Source organism: Pteronotus mesoamericanus, unplaced genomic scaffold, assembly GCF_021234165.1.
Source record: "Pteronotus mesoamericanus isolate MK-2021 breed Mesoamerican mustached bat unplaced genomic scaffold, CSHL_Meso_final contig_433, whole genome shotgun sequence".
Taxonomy (NCBI): domain Eukaryota; kingdom Metazoa; phylum Chordata; class Mammalia; order Chiroptera; family Mormoopidae; genus Pteronotus; species Pteronotus mesoamericanus.
Window position 1 is genome coordinate 804,587 of NW_026555163.1, and position 12,417 is coordinate 817,003.

Here is a 12,417-nt window from a genome sequence, read left to right on the forward strand (position 1 = left end):
AGCTCTTGGTTTGGGGACAGGGTGTGGAGTGGAATCATGGAGCAAAAATGAAAAAGGACAAAAAGTGTGGTGATTATGGAGGGGAGTAGGGTATGTACAGGTAGAAAAGGATATAATAGGTATAAATGGTAATGGAAGATGAAATAAACTAAAAAATAGTTCTATTAAAGAGGAATATGATTCTAGAAATAGCATTCGTGGTATATAGAATTTTTATATCTGGCTTCCCTGATATGAGCAGTAAACTAAGGATTTTTTTCCAAGTGTACAGTTCATTGGGTTTTAGTGTTTCACAGAATTGTACAACCATCACCACTACCTAATTCCAGAACATTTCATCCCCCTAAACACCACACCCTTCCCCACCTGTCCCTACCACAGTCCCACCTGTTCTGTGGAGCACAAACAAGTTATCTACTTTGTCCCCAGTTTATTTTTGTAATTTATCCTTACCTATTATATATATTTAATTTGTAGTTTCCCCGGAAGCCTTCTCATTTTTCCCACATCGTCAACATGACCGCCCCAGCGTTACCTGAAGTTTTCTTAAAACAGCTTCACTGTTTTAGTTGTGCCTCTTTCCTCATTTTCCTTTTTCCCCCTGTTTTTAAATATATATTTTATTGACTGTGCTATTACAGTTTTCTCTCTTTTTTTTTTTCTTGCCTTCCCCCCCTTAGTTGATGTCCATGGGTCGAACATATAAATTCTTTGGCTTCTCCATTTCCTATACTATTCTTAACCTCCCCCTGCCTATTTTGTACCTACTATTTATGCTGCTTATTCCCTGTACCTTTCCCCCCATTCTTCCCCCTCCCCTCTAGTTTGCTGTCACAGTTTTTGATCTTCTTTTTCTTAGATAAGTCCCTTTAACATTTCATATAAGGGCTTGATGATGATGAACTCCTTTAACTTTACCCTATCTGGGAAGCACTTTATCTCCCCTTCCATTCTAAATGATAGCCTTGCTGGATAGAGTCATCTTGGATGTAGATCCTTGCTTTTCATGACTTTGAATACTTCTTGCCAGCACTTCTTGTCTGCAAAGTTTCTTTTAAGAAATTAGCTGATAGTCTTATGGGAATTCCTTTGTAAGTAACTGTCTCCTTTTCTCTTGCTGCTTTTAAGATCCTCTCTTTATCTTTAATCTTAGATAATGTAATTATGATGTGCCTTGGTGTTTGCTTCCATGGGTCTAACTTATTTGGGGCTCTCTGAGCTTCCTGGATCTCCTGGAAGTCTATTTCCTTGTCCATTTTGGGGAAGTTCTCCTTCAATATTTGTTCAAATAAGTTTTCAACTTCTGGATCAAAAAATTATGGTACATATACACAATGGAATACTACACAGCAGAAAGAAAAAAAGAAGTACTAAACTTTGCGACAGCATGGATGGAACTGGAGAGCATCATGCTAAGCGAAATAAGCCAGGGGGCGAAAGACAAATACCATATGATCTCACCTATAAGCGGAACCTAACCAACAATGCAAAAAAGCAAGGAAAATATGACCAGCAACACTGAAAGAAATCAACAGAGACAAGAGGGAAGGGGGGGCAGGGAAAGGGAAGGGAAGGGGAAAGTCAAGGAACATATAGCAAGGACTCATGGACAAAACCAAAGGGGAAGAGCTCAGGGAGGGAAGGTGGGAGGGGGCAAGGGAAAGAGGTGGGGGGAAGGCAGAGACAAATGTATTTAAAAAGTAAATAAATTAATTTAAAAAAAAAAGTTTTCAACTTCTTGCTCTTTGTCTTCTTCTGGTACACCTATGATTCAGACGTTGGAACATTTGAAGTTGTCCCAGAGGTTCCTAAGCCTCTCCTCATTTTTTTGAATTCTTGTTTCTTCATTCGGTTCTAGTTGAATGTTTATCTCTTCCTTCTGCTCCCAATCATTGATTTGAGTCCTGGTTTCCTTCCCTTTACTATTGGTTCCCTGTATATTTTTTTTATTTCACTTTGCATAGCCTTAGTTATTTCCTCCATTTTGTGACCACACTCAACCAACTCAATGAGCATCCAGATTACCAGTGTTTTGAACTGTGCATCTTATAGGTTGGCTATCTGTTCATCACTTAGTTCTATTTTTGCAGCTTTTATCTGTTCTTTCATTTGGACTATATTTCTCTGTCTTAGTGCACCTGTTATGTTGGAAGGGGCTGAGGCTTAGGGATTTGCCAGAGCAGGGTAACCCAGGTCATTCAGTTGTGATGCTGTGTGTGAGGGAGGGGTCAGAGAGGGAACAATGATGCTTGTTTGGCTCTCTGTCACCATTCACTCACTTCCTCCACTACCCACAGGCAAATTGGGCTCCTCTGGTGCTGATTTCCAGATGAGGGGCTTTTTTCACATTGTAGGACCCCGTGGGTCTCTCCGGTGGACTCTCCTGTGAGGCTCGGAGCCTCCCCTGCTGCCACAAACGTCACAGGTTTTTACCTCCAGAGGTTCTGAGTCTGTCTTTTCCCACAATGGAACTCTGGATTGCTCAGTCTGTCTGGCACCGCAGCTGTTCCTCTGGTTTATCCACAAGCAAATGTGGGTCCACCCAGTCTGCCAGCCACTGCCTTGCTGCATGTCCTCTCCCCGCTGGCTGCCCTTCTCCGCCCCTCCTACCAGTCTGGATGAATGTTTCTTCTTTAACTCCTTGATTGTTGGACTTCCATACAATTTGATTTTCTGGCAGTTCTGGTTATTTTTTGTTTTTAAATTTGTTGTTTTCCTCCTTTTGGTTGTGGGAGGAGGAAAAGTGTATCTGCCTACGCCTCCATCTTGGCTGGAAGTAAGTTAAGGATTCTTAGTTCTTGAGTAACTTCCACTGATTTTGTGCTTACTTTAACATAAATAATTCTTTTTCTCAGCTATCCTTTTGGTATTTGTTCTGTTGATTTTTAGTTCCTCCCATGAATGTCCCCTCCAGTGGACCGCTGATCAGGAGCTGACCCCCTGGGTTTTTTCCTTGACTCCCACTTTTTCTTTCTCACTTTTTTATTTGTTATACCAACAGCATCCAAACAATAGCTGTACCATAGTTACTAACACTAGACCATTTGATTTAAGGTGTGCCAGAAGGCCCTGCTCAGCCTAAAATAGCTTTTCCCAATAACCTGCACAATAATGAGATTTAAGAGTTCAAGACAATTCTAATAAAGTGGACTACCACAGATGAGATTTAGAGCCTCCCATTAATATTCATTGTTACCTTATAAAGCAAGAGACATTTACATTTTAATTAGGAGCAGAGCAAACAGGTACTGAAGTTATAGAAAACAGGGAAAGCTGGCCCTGCAGGAATAAAGAACTCAATGCATGGGAAAAGGGAAATCAGAAAACCAAGGGGACATAGGAGATAGAAAAATAAGGAGATCAAAGTTTTTGAGGCTCTCAGTCTTTCATTTCTAGATAACATAGCTGGTCCATTGAAAAGTAGTTAGGAATGCCATTTTTACAAAAAATTTTATGCTTTTATTATTTATTTTATCTATTAGGATCATTGTTTTATTTTTATTTTTTAATTTATATATTTATTTTTTCAAATACATTTGTCTTTGCCTTCCCCCGACCAATTTCGCATGCCCCCTCCCCCCTCCCTCCCGCCCTCAACTCTTCCCCTTTGGTTTTGTCCAAGAAACTTTGCTATATGTTCCATCATTTTCCCCTCCCTTCCTTTATCCCCCCATCCTTCCCTCTTGTCTCTGTTGCTTTCTTTTCCTTTCAGTGTTGCTGGTCATATTTTCCTTGCATCTTTGTATTGTTGGTTAGGTTCCACTTATAGGTGAGATCATATGGTATTTGTCTTTCGCCCCCTGGATTATTTCGCTTAGCATAATGCTCTCTAGTTCCATCCATGCTGTTGCGAAGTTTAGCAGTTCCTTTTTTCTTTCTGCTGCGTAGTATTCCATTGTGTAAATGTACTGTAGTTTTTTGATCCAATCATCTACTGATGGGCATTTAGGTTGCATCCAACACTTGCTATTGTAAATTGTGCTGCATGAACATTCGGGTGCAGAGGTTCTTTGGAATTGGCATTTTGGGATTCTTAGGGTATAGTCCCAACAGGGGAATCGCTGGATCAAAAGGCAGTTGCATTTTCAGCTTTTTTGAGGAAATTCCACACTGCTTTCCACAATGGCTGCACCACTCTGCATTCCCACCAACATTGTACTAGCATTCCCTTTTCTCTGCAGCCTCGCCAGCACCTGTTGTTTGTTGATCTGTTTATGATGGCCATTCTGACCGGTGTGAGGTGGTACCTCATGGTGGTTTTGATCTGCATTTCTCTGATGGCTAGTGATGTTGAGAATCCTTTGAAATATCTCTGGGCCCTCTGCATCTCTTCCTTGGAAAAGTGTCTGCCCAGGTCCTTTGCCCATTTTTTGATTGGATCATTTGTCTTGTTGGCGTGGAGTCCAGTGAGTTCTTTAAATATCTTGTAGATCAAACCTCTATCTGATGTATCATTAGCAAATATATTTTCCCATAGGGTTGGCGGCCTTTTCATTTTGCTGATGTTTTCTTTAGCCATGCAGAAGCTTCTTATTTTGATGAGGTCCCACCTGTTTATTATTTCCTTTATGTCCCTTGCTTTACGAGACATCTCAGTGAAAACATTGCTGCGTGGGGTATCTGAGAGTTTCCTGCCAATGTTCTCCTCTAGGACTTTGATGGTGTTGCAACTTATACTTAAGTCTTTTATCCATCTTGAGTTTATTTTTGTGTATGGTGTAGGCTGATGATCCAATTCCAATTTTTTGCATGTAGCCGTCCAGCTCTCCCAACACCATTTGTGGAAGAGGCTATTATTGCTCCATTTTATGCTTCTGCCCCTTTGTCAAATATTAGATACCCATATAGACCTGGGCTTATTTCTGGGCTTTCTATTCTGTTCCACTGGTCTATGGGTCTGTTCTTGTGCCAGGATTGCTTTGAGTATAGGGGCTTTGTAGTATAGTTTGATGTCTGGTATTGTGATCCCTCCTACTTTGTGTTTCTTTCTCAAAATTGCTGTGGCTATTTGGGGTCATTTATGGTTCCATATAAATTTTTGAAATGTCTGTTCTATTTCTGTAAAATACATCATTGGTATCTTAATAGGGATTGCATTGAACTTATAAATTGCTTTGGGTAGTATGGACATTTTGATGATGCAAGTTCTTCCAATCCATGAGCGCGGTATGTGCTTCCATTTATTTGTGTCTTCCTTAATTTCTTTTTTCAATGTTGTATAGTTTTCTGCGTACAGGTCTTTTACCTGTTTGGTTAAATTTATTCCTAGGTACTTTATTTTTCTTGTTGCTATATCGAATGGTATTTTTTTTTTCTGATTTCTTCTTCTATTTCATTGGTGGTGTACAAAAATGCCTTTGATTTCTGAATATTGACTCTGTATCCTGCTGTTTTGCCTAATTCACTTATTAGGTTGAGGAGTTTTTTGATGGAGTTTACGGGGTTTTCTACGTACACTATCATGTCATCTGCAAACAATGATAGTTTTACTTCTTCCTTTCCTATTTGGATGCCTTTTTCTTGTCTGACTGGTGTGGCGAGGACTTCCAATACCATGTTGAAAAGAACTGGTGAAAGTGGACATTCTTGTTGTGTTCCTGATCTTAGTAGGAAAGCTTTTGTTTTTTCCGGTTGAGTATGATGTTGGCTTTAGGTTCTTCATATATGGCCTTTATTACGTGAGGAATGCCCCCATTTATTCCCATTTTGGTGAGTGTTTTGATCCTAAATGAGTGCTGTAACTTATCGAATGCTTTTTCTGCATCTATCGAGGTAATCATGTGGTTTTTGTCTTTTCTTTTATTTATGTGATGTATCACATTTACTGATTTGCGTATATTGAACCATCCCTGCATGCCTGGGATGAATCCCACTTGATCATGGTGGATAATCTTTTTAATATATTGCTGGATGCAGTTTGCCAATATTTTGTTAAGGATTTTAGCATCTATGTTCATCTGCGAAATTGGCCTGTAGTTTTCTTTCTTTGTAGGGTCTTTATCTGGTTTGGGGATTAGGGTGATGCTGGCCTCATGAAAAGTGTCTGGGAGTCTTCCCTCCTCTTGGATTTTTTGAAGTAGTCTGAGAAGGACAGGGGTTAGCTCTTCCTTAAATGTTTTGTAAAATTCTCCTGTGAAACCATCTGGCCCTGGGCTTTTGTGTGCCGGGAGTTTCTTGATTACTGCTTCAATTTCCCCAGCTGTTATTGGTCTGTTCAAGCTTTCTGTTTCTTCCTCCTTCAGTGTTGGAAGATTATACTTTTCTAGAAATTTGTCCATTTCATCAAGATTTTCAAATTTCTTGGCATATAATTGTACATAGTTGTTTCTGACAACCCTGTGTATTTCTGTGGTGTCAGTTGGTTATTTCTGATATTATTTATTTGGTTCCCCTCCCTTTTTTTCTTGATGAGTATGCTTAAAAGCTTGTCAATTTTATTTATCTTTTCAAAGAACCAGCTCCGGGATTGGTTGATCCTTTGAATTGTTCTTTTCATCTCTATGTCATTCAGTTCTGCTCTAATCTTGACTATTTCCTTCCTTCTCTTTGCTCTGGGATTTATTTGATGTTGTTTCTTTAGTTCTTGAAGTTGTAATGTTAGGTCTTTTGTATGAAATGTTTCTATCTTTTTTAGGTAAGCCTGTATTGCTATGAACTTCCCTCTGAGGACTGCCTTTGCTGTGTCCCATGAATTTTGGACTGTTGTATGTTCATTTTCATTTGTTTCCAGAAATGCTTTGATTTCTTCTCTTATCTCATTATTGACCCATTCATTGTTTAATAGTGTACTGTTCAGTCTCCATGAGTTTGCAAGTTTTTGAAGTTTCTCTTTGAGGTTGATTTTGAGTTTCAAGGCCTTGTGGTCTGAGAAAAAGTTTGGTATTATTTCAGTTTTCCTGAATTTGCTGGGGCTTGCTTTTTGTCCTATCATGTGGTCTATCTTTGAAAAACTGCCATGAGCATTTGAAAAGAATGTGTATTTTTCTTCTTTGGGATGTAAGGTTCTATATATGTCAGTTAAGTCTCTGATTCAGTGTGTCATTCAGCGCCACGATATGTTTATTAATGTCTTGTCTGGAAGGTCTGTCCATTTTTGACAGTGGGGTGTTGAAATCGCCTACTATCAGTGTGTTGCTGTCTGTATCTTTTTTGAAGTCATCCAACAATTTCCTTATGAACTTGGGGGCTCCTATATTGGGAGCATATAAGTTTACAGTGTTGATGTCTTCTTGATAGATTCTTCCTTTAAGTATTATAAAGTGCCCCTCTGGGTCTCTCTTTATGGCCTTTGTTTTGAAATCTACTTTGTCTGATACAAGTATGGCAACCCCGGCCTTTTTCTCATGCCCATTTGCTTGGAATATTTTTTTCCATCCCTTTACTTTCAATCTGTGTAGGTGTCTTGCTCTGAGGTGGGTCTCTTGTAGGCAGCATATGTGTGGGTCATGTTTTCTTATCCATTCTACTACCCTGTGTCTTTTGATTGGAGCATTTAGTCCATTCACATTGAGAGATATTACTGGTAGAAACTTAGTCATCTTTTCTCTTTGTACCTGTGTTCCTCTCTCTCTCATTCTTTTCCTTCATCTGCTTAAACCAGTCCCCTTAGCATATTTTGGACTGCTGGTTTGAAAGAGATGTATTCTTTTAGCCTTCTCTTGTCTGGGAAACTCCGTATTTCCCCTTCTATTTTAATTGAGAGCCTTGCTGGGTAGAGCAGCCTTGGTGTAGGCCCTTGCTTTTCATGACTTGGAATATTTGTTGCCATTCCCTTCTGGCTGGTAAGGTTTCTGTTGAGAAGTCAGCTGCTAGCCATATCGGGGCTCCCTTGTATGTTACTTTCTCCTTCTCCCTTGCTGCCTTGAGGATTTTCTCTTTGTCTTTGATAGTTGCCATTTTAATGATGATGTGTCTGGGAGTGTACATCCTTGGGCCTCTCTTGAGTGGGGCCCTCTGTGCCTCCTGGATCCATGAGACCTTTTCTCTCCTCAAGTTGGGGAAATTTTCCATCATTACTTTTTTGAGGAGGTTCTCTATCCCTTGCTCCTCTTCTCCTTCTGGTATCCCTGTTATATGGATATTATTGCGTTTCAGGTTGTCATGCATTTCCCTAAATGCCTCTTCATTCTTTTTGAGTCTTTTTTCCATTTCTTGTTCTTTCTGGGACCTTTTTTCTACCTTATCCTTCATCTCACTAATTTGATCCTTGGCTTCATCCAGCCTGCTTTCAATTCCTTCTGCTATGTTCTTCAATTCAGAAATGGTATTCTTCATATCCTCTTGTGTCTTCTTGATAGTTTCTATGTCCTTTTCCAGGCTGATATAGTTTGCTGTAAGATCCTGAGAGTTTCTCTGCAGTTTCTCATAGTTATCTTTGAGCTGGCTGAGCTCATTGAGCTTCCTTAGAACCATTGTTTTGAATTCAATATCTGATAGTTCCCTTGCCTCTAATTCATTTAGCTCTCTTTGGGGATTCCCTTTTTCCCCTCATTTGGAGGGAACTTCTTTTTCTTCCCTTTTTTTTGAGAGTCTGTTAAGTAATTTACTTATTTATTTTTGCTTTTTCTTCAATTTGGGCCATCTAGATTTCCTGACTTTGTGGATTAAACTTCTATGGTAGTAGGCAGATCTTTTTTATTCATTCATTCATTCATTTATTTATTTCTGTTTCTTTGCTTTTCTTTCTGTCCTGCCTCTGATGATGTCAGTTGTTGACCCTATATGACCTTGGATCATTTGTTTGAGCTTTCCAGGAGTCTATTCTCTGTGTCTGACTCCTGCTTTCATCAGCTCTGTGACCCCTTCATCCAGGGATCCACTATTTCTGTTGATCACTCTGCACTCTCATGCCAGCTCCTTGAGCGTGCTCCCAGGTCCAGCAGGATCCCCCGTCCGCCTGGGCGCTTATTTGCCCAACCTCATGCACTCATCTCGCGCCTGGGCCCGGTGGGCGCCCCAGGACTGGTTAGTTTAGGATCCCCTATTGTGTGCTTTCCCTGCTTTTGTCTCTTTGGAGGCGTCGCCTGCACACACAAAATGGAGACTACAGAAATGGGAGGAAGTCAGCTCCAGTACTCTCCAGGTAATCCTGTCTCCAGTCTCTCCTCCACGGTTTCTGGGCAGCTCTGTGACCCCTTCGGCCCTGGATCCACTATTTCCACAGACCTCTCTGCACTCGTGGGGCCCCGTGGGTGCTGGTTTATGCCTGCCCTTGCCGATCTGTGCACTCCTTCGCAGGCCCCTAGGGCACCACCCTGCGGGACCCCTCGCCAGGCCGCGTGGTTGCGGGTCCACACACGCGCTGGCAACCCTCCCCAGCCATTTGGCATGTGTTAGCCTGCACTGGGTGGTTTTGGGCTGTCTATTTTGTGCTTTTCAGCTTTTGGCTCTTTGGGGGCGTGGTCCGCCTGCGCACAATGGAGACTACGGAAAGGAGAAGGAGTTGGGATTCCCCAGTTCCTCCTCCTGTTCTTTCCCCAATGCCTCCGTCTCCAGTCTCTCCTTAAGGCTCTCTATACAGTTGTGTGACCCATTTCGCCAGGGATCCTCTATTTCTTCCAGCTTCTCTGCACTTAGCGCCCCACCCCGCCCCGCCCCGCAACACACGCACAAGCTGTGTGCAGAGCGCACAAAAGGCAGGTTAATTGATTCCCTTATGTCTGAGCGAGATGGTAGCTGCAGAGTGGGAGGTGCGTTATCACCGGGGCTCCACTGACCACCGTCTCAGTTCTCTTCACAAAGTTTTCCTCACCAATCTTTTCCCAGGCACCAGCCCACTCTGCTGCCACCTCTACCCAGCGATCAAGGAGGGTGGCTGCCGCTGCAACTTTTTGCGTTGGCCCTTTAAATGTCTCTTTGCATCCCCAGCCGCCTGTCTCCGGCAGAGAGCGCCCCTAAGCTTTTCGGGGTTGCGTTTTGTCTGTGTGTTTTCCTGGTTTCAGCTGCTGTAGTCTAGGGGTCCCTGTTTATGGTTCAGACCCTGTTGTTCTCAGAGGGATCCAACTGGCCGTTTCAATGTCCCTCTGGTGCTAACGCCCATGGGCACCCAGCCCACCCTCTTGAGCCTCCACCGCACTTCTCACCCGTTGGGACGTGTGAAAGTTAATCCACTGTCCGCAGCTCCAAGGCTCCTCTACCTCTATCGTTCCATTGTTTTCCAGGTGATTTCTCCACTATTTAGTCACAATTCCAGTTTGGGTTGGGAGGAGGTCAGCATGACTCCCATTCACACCTCCACCATCTTCCTCTCTCCAGGAATGCCTTTTAAGTTCTTGAAAAATGTTTTCTAATATGTATTATTATGACTGGATAATACAGCATGTTACTACTGATAACAGTTTATCTTTTTATTTGGAGACAGCATCCTGACTAGCAGGTACCACCTACTAATGTACAGAAGGTGTATGCATAAATTGACCTTCATGCATAGAAATGTGTGTTGCCTAAAGAAGTGCCTCTGTCATTTATTCAGATACTCATTGAGCAGATTCCCTGTGCTGTGTAACAATAAATAAATAAATAAATAAATAATCACATGAGATGTAAACTATACCTTTAGCTAACTTTTAGTTTAATTTAAGAAATAGAGCTAATAAACAATCAACCAATTTGTTTTCTAAAAGAAATTTAGATGGGTTTTTCTAAAATCCAGTTGATTAAGGGTTATAGGTTGAGTTCTTGTTCTTTTAAACTTTGTGCCATTCTTCTAAAAATCATAAACTTTCATAAAAAATTGCTGACCCTTCGTTCTCTTATTTTTGTCCTCTTTAACTTGATTGAATATGATTAAATAGTATAAAAACATAGAAGAACTTTTTTCGGTGAATATATGTCAGTTTATAATTTTCTGAATCTAAAAGCTTTAAACTGCTTTTGGTTCATTATAGAGTAGCACACAATAACCTAAAATGAACATTTTATTAATTTATATGTGCTATTGATAACAGTGGCATTTCTTTTATGTCTGCAAAATGCCACTCTTACCCCCAAGAGGGAATTTGAGATTATTTAACAAGAAACCTTACATACACTAAATGTAAAAAATTGTTTCTAGTTTTTTAAATTGCTTCATTTAGTATATTTTGCATCATATTTCTTTCTTTCTCCAAACTAGTCTTAATGATTTTACAGAAATTCTGGAAGATAATGTGCTCTTAGTTGAGCTTTTCGATTCTCTTGGTGCTCCTGGAATGATTCCTACTAGTATTAATGACCTGCTGGTCAAAGAAGGCCTAGCATCTTACGAAGTAGGGTGAGTAGACGTATAAACTTTTATTTTTAGTTCATATGTAATGCTTTATTCACAAGAAGGGAAGCTGACATGTCATTCCTCTTTGGAAAATCTACTTGGGTCATAAATGGGCGTTTTCTTCTGTTGATGGGTCAGGAACAATCATTGAAGTCATTAGTCTAGTGGGGATTAGAGTGGCTTTTCCCTCCATCGTAAGGAATCCTGAAACCATGAGAAAGGCTCCTAGAGATTGAAGATGCATGTTAGAAAATATACTGACATTTTATTTCTAGATAGAATATCTCCTTAGGCATCCTCTTATACCTGTGTGAGAAGATAATTAGAAAAAGAAATGGCAGGATACAGAATAAGCATCCTGGTTGGGTACCCCACATTCCCATTTGGAGAAAAGTAAATTTCTCCTGGGTTGAGGTGGATACTTTGAAAAAGAATCAGGCTTGAGCCATTGTACTAATACCCAGTACAGGTTAGTGGTTGAGACCACCCCAGAAGCAGAAGGCAGAGTAGTGGTGAGGAGAGGTTGGAAGAGTTTCGATTCAAGACAAAGCAATTCTTCCATGTCAAGGACTTGTGCAGTAGGGTGGCCCTTGAGGGATCTTCTGAATAACTGCCACATACAGCCCTCAAGAAAACAAATATTGTCTGTCAGAGTAAGCCAGTGAAACAATGACACCAGCAGAGTCTTGCCATCATGTGTTCAGCATGTGGTCTTGTTTTCCCTCCCTATCCTAATACTGGAAGAGCTAATAGCAGAAGAGAGAGGGCCTGTCCTATTTCCAGTATGGGTCCTATGTGAGGGAGAGAAAGAGGTGAAAGGAAACACTAAAATACATTAGACCAAGTGTTTTTTTTAAGTCAAAGTTATTGACATATAACATATGCAATAAAATTCTCCATTTTTAAGATGCACAGCTACAGATTTTTATAAACATGCATATGCATTTTATTTTACTTTTTAATTTTTAAAAATTTACTGATATTTTAGAGTGAGGGAGAAGGGGGAGAGAGAAACATCGATTTGTCATTGCATTTATTTATGCATCCATTGGTTGATTTTTATTGTAAGTTTTCCTTTTTATTTGCACTTTTTTATTGTTTTAAGTCATGTGTATTCTATTACAGTGGTCTCAGTTTTTCTCCCTTTACCCCCCTCCACCCATCCCACC

At 40.7% G+C, this 12,417-nt stretch overlaps 1 protein-coding gene across 1 annotated transcript in view; it reads left to right on the forward strand.

The window, feature by feature from the left end:
- Positions 1-12,417, forward strand: part of RNF17 (ring finger protein 17) — a 197,419-nt gene that overhangs the window by 123,721 nt on the left and 61,281 nt on the right. The window contains exon 20 of the mRNA XM_054577471.1: positions 11,131-11,251. Coding sequence (XP_054433446.1) covers positions 11,131-11,251 — 121 coding nt within the window. The remainder of the gene's footprint in view (positions 1-11,130; positions 11,252-12,417) is intronic.